The following is a 6,869-nucleotide window of genomic DNA, read 5'->3' on the forward strand; positions in this document are numbered from 1 at the left end:
CACTCTTTCACTGTCCTATCAGATCCTCCTCGGAACCCCATTAAATGGCTTCTGACAGCTCAGCAGTGGGCCATGGTCGGCCTACGGGCCTTAGATGTCCCAAAGGTACCGAATGCGGGAGGTGGAAACTAAGGCTCACTACTCCTACTTCGTAGAAGAGGCAACAAGGCTCAGAGAGCCGCAGCTCCCAGCTCGTGGGCGCCCAGCCGGTGCGGTGCGGTGCGGCGCTCGAAGGTGGGACTTACCCGGAGAAGCGTGCAAGCCGCGCGGCTCACATTCCCGGAGGCGCCCGGCCAGGGGGCTCGACGGGGGGGCTGGCCAGCGCACTCGCGCTCCCCGCTGTCGGAGAGAGGCGGCTCCAGTCGTGGCAGTGGCAACAAGGAAGTGGAGACAAGGACTCGCGCGCGCATCCCGGGGGCTAGAGGAGCCCCGGCCCCGCGGCCCCGCCCGGCGACACACGGCACGGAGTCGCGAGAGCCCCTCTCTCCCCCCTTCCTCGGAGTCGTGATATGGGGTTGTAGAGGGCAGGCGTGGGAGCACAGGTTCTCTCTGCAGGCTCTTCACCGACGCCTGCCGAGAGCCCCGGGGGTCAAGCCCCGGGGAGCCCGAGGAAGACAGCAGGGACACGGGCGTCGCCGCGGCACCGGCTCAGCGGCACTAGCAGCAGCAACACACCTCAGCTCGCTAGGAAAACCCGTCCCGGCTGCCCTCGCGGCGCGCCGGAAGCGGCCGGCTGCGCGTGACTGCTTGCGACCCCTTGCGCAGGCGCAACAGTCCAGCCCGGGCTGAGGGGCGGGCCCCTAGAAACCGCTTAGAGGCTTAGAAGGGGGCCGCTAACGCGGACGGACTACTTCCTGCTAGAGGTTCCGGGAGGAGGAGGAAGCTGCGGCCGCCCACGGTGGACGCCCTCAGCCCCCGGGCGTTGCCGTAGGGCGTTCAGGTAAATAGGGCGGGGCTGTGGCGAACACGAGGGGTCGAGGCTCCGCCTCGCCTGTCAAAGCCACGTCTGGCCAGGAGAGCCCGAGCACCACCCTCCCAGCACGGAGTTCAAGGCCTGACCCCAGCCCTCATCACTCTGTCCCGGCTTGTTCAGGACAGGGTTCTTCTTAGTGCCGCATGAAGACGTCCTCCTCACCCCAGTGATGTGCCCTCAATCCGTCTCTCCCACCGTCCCACACTCAGTAATGGTAGTGAGTGATTCAAACGGAGCTGAATGACCATGTGGAGAGGCTCTGGAATCAGATAAGGATTCTATTGTCCCTTCCCGCCGATGTCACAGATGGTGCCACATTCGTACAAGTCCCCTCACCCTCACTACCTTGCAAGTGCATGTCCAATCTGCCTACTTTTCTCCGTCTACCACCATCACCAGTCTTCTCCTAGTCACCGTCATCTCCTGCCTGGACTGGGGCAATTTCTTCCCATCTCCTCTCTTTTCCCTCTACGATCTATTCTCCACAACACGCAAATTGATCTTTTTGCACTGATTAGGTCACTCTCTGCTTAAGACCCTCCAGTGTCCTCTTGTTTACTTAGAATAAAATTCAAACTTATCTCGACCCACAAGACTTTAGTTTGGCTCTTGATTCATTCTCTTTCCACATCTCTTCTCAGTACTGGTTGTTCCCAGAACAAGCTATATAGCACTCTCGTGTTCAGAATGCTAGCTTTGTGCTGAGCCTCCTTGGGACTGAATCCCGGTCCTACCACATGTAAGCGATATTAAGCATGGAAAGTAACAAAGTATGATTACAAAGGACCAATAATTGGTTCTCATTTCAGTAAATGGCATCACCATCCACTCAACTGCTCAGTGCTCAAGCCAGAAATCTGGGAATTATCCTTCACTCCTCTGGCACCTCACATCCAGTCCATCAGCAAGATCTGCAAAAACATAGTCCCAAACTGACTACTTCTTACCACCTTCACTATTACTCTATCCAAGCCACCATTATCTCACATCTGGACTCCGGCAACAGCCTCCTAACTAGTCTTTCTTTTTCTCTGACACCCTTTCATTCCATTCTTCACACAGCAGTCATCTTTCTCCTTGCTTCAAATCCTCCAGGAGCTTCTTGTTGCACTCAAATTAACATATCCCAACTATATATGGCCTACTAGGCTAGCCTGCATTTACCTTCAGATTTAGGGCCACCTCTTAGGAAAATGGACTTTACCTATTAGGTTCTCCACCTTGCACCCAAAAGACTCTTTCTTAAGTGCAAATCTGATCATGTCATTCCAAAAACAAAAAAAAAAACTCCAAAGGCATCTTATTGTCCCAAGATCCTTGTTCTCTTCTCCAAAGACATTTTTTTTCCTGATCATGTCTTTTTATTTTCTATAGTACTTCATTGCCTTTACACATGTTTCCTTCTATCTCATGAATTCCTATTTGTTTATACTTTAAGTCCCAACATCAGTATTTTTTCCTCCTTGAAGTACACTGCCCATCTGTGTCCCACCCAGTTGATCATCCCACTTCTGTCTTCTCATCCACAGTACTCTGTAACCTCTGTTATAGCACTCCATACTCTAGTTTTGTCTTCCCTGGTAAGCTCCTCAATGGTAGGCACTATGCGGCATTCATCTCTGTATGGCTGGCATCAAGCACAGTGCTTAGCACACAGAGGATGCCATGAATGGATAGACAGATGTGTGGGGGTAGTGACAAAAGTCAGTCCTTAAAAAGGGGCAGTCACAGCCTGAAGCACAGCAGCTTCTCTTGTTCTTTGAGGACTCTCATGATAAAAGGTTTAAGCAGGCAGTTACCAAAACTTCTACTGTTGGGTCACGTTTATTTCCTTCATAGCACATACCACACTCTGTAATTAACTCATTTATCTGTTCACTTATTATGTCCCTACACCACATTGTATTATTTCATAAGGGCAGGGACCTTGACTATGTTGTTCTTCACTGTGTCCTTACCGCTTGGCACCTGTAAATATTTATTAAATGAATGTGTGGCTATGAGAAACATATTCTGGCAGTGAAAAATCATTCCAAGCCAAGCAGCGATAGAGCTATGAAGATCTCACTGTGGTGCAATTTCAAGCAGGACTATGGAGTTGCAGCAATAGCACTGATCTGAGTCAAGAAATCTGAGCTGTATGAACCTGGGTAGGCCCCTTCCCTAGGCCTCAGTTTCTGTATCTTTAAAATGAGCCAGATAATAATTCCTTGAATTTATACAATGCATTGCTATTTGCAAAGCTCTTTTACCATCTGTTACTTCAATATAGTCTCACAATAGACAGACCAGACACTGTTATTATTTTTACAAAGGCTCAGAAAGTTTAAGTAAACTAGACTATACCTCTTTTATTTCAAACATTCTATGAGTCTGTATAAATAACCTCTACAAAAAGTCAGTAGCATGATCCTATCTTCTCTTGGCTTCGGCCTTATATTATCATTTTTCTAATACAATTTTTAAAAATCTGAACCCATCTTTTAGGGGGAATCCACTATCTTTGGTTCCTGATAGGCACTCCATTTTGTCTTCTCAGTTTTCCTTACTTGTGGCAAAACAAGCCAAGAGGAGGAACAGACACAGCCCTGGTAGTTGTGGTCCGGCCCTCATTCTACAGATATGGCAAACAAGGGGAACAAGAAACGTCGGCAGTTCTCCCCAGAGGAGAAAATGAAAGTTGTGGAAGCTGTGGACTCAGGCAAGAGGAAAGGCGATGTGGCAAAAGAATTCAGAATCACTCCTTCTACTCTGTCTACATTCTTAAAGGATCGTGCCAAATTTGAAGAAAAGGTGCGGGAGGCATCTGCGGGACCTCAGAGGAAAAGGATGAGGAATGCTCTTTATGACGACATTGATAAGCTGTTTTTGCTTGGTTTCAAGAAATCCATGCCCAAAACATCCTCGTGACTGGTTCTGTCATTCGGAAAAAAGCACTAAACTTGGCCAACATGCTTGGCTATGACAATTTTCAAGCAAGTGTGGGCTGGCTGAACAGATTTCATGATCGCCATGGAATTGCTTTGAAAGCAGTCTGTAGAGAGCATAGTGACAGATTAATGAATGGTCTAGGAATAGATAAGGTTAATGAGTGGCGTGCAGGGGAAATTATAAAACTAATTGCTGACTACAGCCCAGATGATATCTTTAATGCTGATGAGACAGGAATGTTTTTCCAGTTGCTTCCCCAGCACACACTTGCTGCTAAAGGGGACCATTGTAGAGGGGGCAAGAAAGCAAGGCAGTGCTTGACAGCACTCTTTTGTTGCAATGCTTCAGGGACTGAAAAAATGAGACCATTGATTGTTGGTAGGTCAGCCAACCCACGTTGCCTCAAGAATGTCCATTCCCTCCCTTGCGACTACCGAGCCAACCAGCAGGCGTGGATGACACAGGATCTGTTTAATGAGTGGCTGATCACCTCAGTGCTTTGTGACCGCCTGGAGGGGTGGGATAGGGAGGGTGGGAGGGAGGGAGACGCAAGAGGGAAGAGATATGGGAACATATGTATATGTATAACTGATTCACTTTGTTATAAAGCAGAAACTAACACACCATTGTAAAGCAATTATACTCCAATAAAGATGTTAAAAAAAAAATGAGTGGCTGATGCAAGTGGACGCCAGAATGAAGCAGGCAGAACGCCGGATCCTCCTGCTGATTGACAGCTGCCCCGCTCACAACATGCTTCCACGCTTGGAAAGGATTCAGGTGGGGTATCTGCCCTCAAAGTGTACTGCCGTCTTGCAGCCACTGAATCTTGGCATAATTCATACCACAAAAGTGCTGTATAGGAGCCACCTGCTAAAACAGATCCTCCTCAAGCTCAACAGCAGTGAAGATCAAGAAAAAGTGGACATCAAGCAGGCCATTGACATGACTGCTGTGGCATGGTGGTCAGTCAAGCAGTCCACAGTGGTGAAATGCTGGCAGAAGGCAGGTATCATCCCTGTGGAATTGACAGATTCTGACGTAGAAGCAGCAGCCAGTGAACCAGATACTGTCATTGAAAAGTTGTGGCACTCAGTGACGATTGCCACCTGTGTCCCAAATGAAGTAAATTTCTGGGACTTTGTCACTGCAGGTGATGGTCTCATCATGTCTCAGGAGCTGCTGGACACAGGTCATCCAGGACACGGTGGCCAGTGAAAGTACTGATGAAGCTGGAAGTGAAGATGAGGGGGAGGCACCTCTACCACAGCAGCCAAAAGTCACCACCACAGGGCTTCCCTGGTGGTGCAGTGGTTGAGAGTCTGCCTGCCGATGCGGGGGACACGGGTTCGTGCCCCGGTCCGGGAAGATCCCACATGCCGCGGAGCGGCTGGGCCCGTGAGCCATGGCCACTGAGCCTGCGCGTCTGGAGCCTGTGCTCCGCAACGGGAGAGGCCACAGCAGTGAGAGGCCCGCGTACCGCAAAAAAACAAAAACAAAAACAAAAAGTCACCACCACAGAGGCCAGCTCAAGTGCACAGAAACTTAGACGGTTCCTTTCCACTTGTGTAGGTGTTCCTGATGCCATTTTTGGACAGCTAAATGGCATAGATGAATATTTAATGAGAAGAGTGACACAAACTCTTGTTGATTCCAAAATTACACAGTTCCTCTAAACAAAATAATGTAGAAATTAACTGCCTCTTTTAATTTAGAAGATGTAGTTTACAAGAATAAATATTTATTTAGCTAGGATATTGAACTTAAATTTTAAGCAATATTATTGTGACAACATTCCAGTTTTCTGAAATAATCAGGAAACTTTCTTGAATGGAATTTGGGGCCAAAGACTTTTCATTTCTAACAAGTTCCCAGGTGATGCCAATGCTGATGTGGTCCAAGGTCCATGCTTAAGAACCACTGGTCCATCTGGATTCTAGCACTTCTCTCTTTAGCTGGCCATCTGAATACTCCCAATCACTGACTGTCAAAAAAAAAAGGATCAGCTGTTCTTACTCCAGAACTGTTAACTCCTTCCTGCTGATTTGGTAACTCCAGAACCTTCTTAGCTATTCTCTTGAATGCCCCACCAAGTACTCAGTAGGGGTGCATCTGTCTGTGCCAAAAGACTTAACAAGAGCCATCTAGCCTATCAAAGCATCTTTTAATACTTCAGGATTATTATTAGTACGATGCTGGGGTACAGGGAAATAAAGTGCCTGAAAGAGGAGACATGATACAATCTGGAAGATGTGGTAAATATCAGAGAATGCTGTTAATCACAATCATGGGAGAGAACATACATCCCAGTGTACCTCTCAAATCCAGACAAGGTGAGAGGAACATTTGTGAGAGAGATGACATGTGTGAGAGTGTTTGGATTATTTGGATAATCCACAGTGGTCCTCTCCACACCTGTGGATAATCCAGCCTCCTGTCGTTAATGTTAGGGCACACTATGTTTCCCTTCACTAAAATCACTTCATAAATCACCCTTATTCCTTTGTGTTTGTTCTTCAGAGAAGTCTGCTACAGCAGAGTTGATTTAAGTTATTTAAAGCTGTATAAATTTATCATCAAATTTATCTTAAAGTTTTTCTCCTATAAAAAAGGCATTCTTGGACTTCCCTAGTGGCTCAGTGGTTAAGAATCCACCTGCCAATGCAGAGGACACAGGTTCGAGCCCTGGTCCAGGAAGATCCCACATGCCATGGAGCAACTAAGCCCGTGAGCCACAACTACTGAGCCCATGTGCCACAACTACTGAAGCCCGTGCGCCTAGAGCCTGTGCTCCGCAACAAGAGAAGCCACTGTAATGAGAAGCCCACGCACCCAACAAAGAGTAGCCCCGGCTCACCATAACTAGAGAATGCCCCCATGGGCAGCAACGAAGACCCAATGCAGCCAAAAATAAAAATAAATAAAATTAATTATTTTTTTTAAAAAAGGCATTCTTAATATCCTT

The 6,869-nt window shown here is 47.8% G+C and overlaps 2 protein-coding genes across 5 annotated transcripts in view; one reads left to right on the forward strand and one right to left on the reverse strand.

The window, feature by feature from the left end:
* Positions 1-707, reverse strand: part of HMGXB3 (HMG-box containing 3) — a 59,421-nt gene extending 58,714 nt beyond the window's left edge. For all 4 annotated transcript variants that reach the window (XM_024738275.1, XM_024738276.1, XM_024738274.1 and 1 more), the window contains exon 1: positions 246-707. The gene's annotated coding sequence lies outside the window, so the exon portion shown is untranslated. The remainder of the gene's footprint in view (positions 1-245) is intronic.
* A 2,888-nt stretch (positions 708-3,595) lies between these two features.
* Positions 3,596-5,506, forward strand: TIGD6 (tigger transposable element derived 6). Its single transcript, XM_024738269.1, is given in 5 exon segments — positions 3,596-3,833; positions 3,836-4,398; positions 4,577-5,083; positions 5,085-5,183; positions 5,477-5,506. Coding segments are annotated over 5 exon segments (1,437 nt in total).
* Positions 5,507-6,869: the final 1,363 nt, after the last annotated feature.

The sequence above is a fragment of the Neophocaena asiaeorientalis genome, unplaced genomic scaffold (genome assembly GCF_003031525.2).
Source record: "Neophocaena asiaeorientalis asiaeorientalis breed wild unplaced genomic scaffold, Neophocaena_asiaeorientalis_V1.1 scaffold404, whole genome shotgun sequence".
In the NCBI taxonomy this organism is placed as follows: domain Eukaryota; kingdom Metazoa; phylum Chordata; class Mammalia; order Artiodactyla; family Phocoenidae; genus Neophocaena; species Neophocaena asiaeorientalis.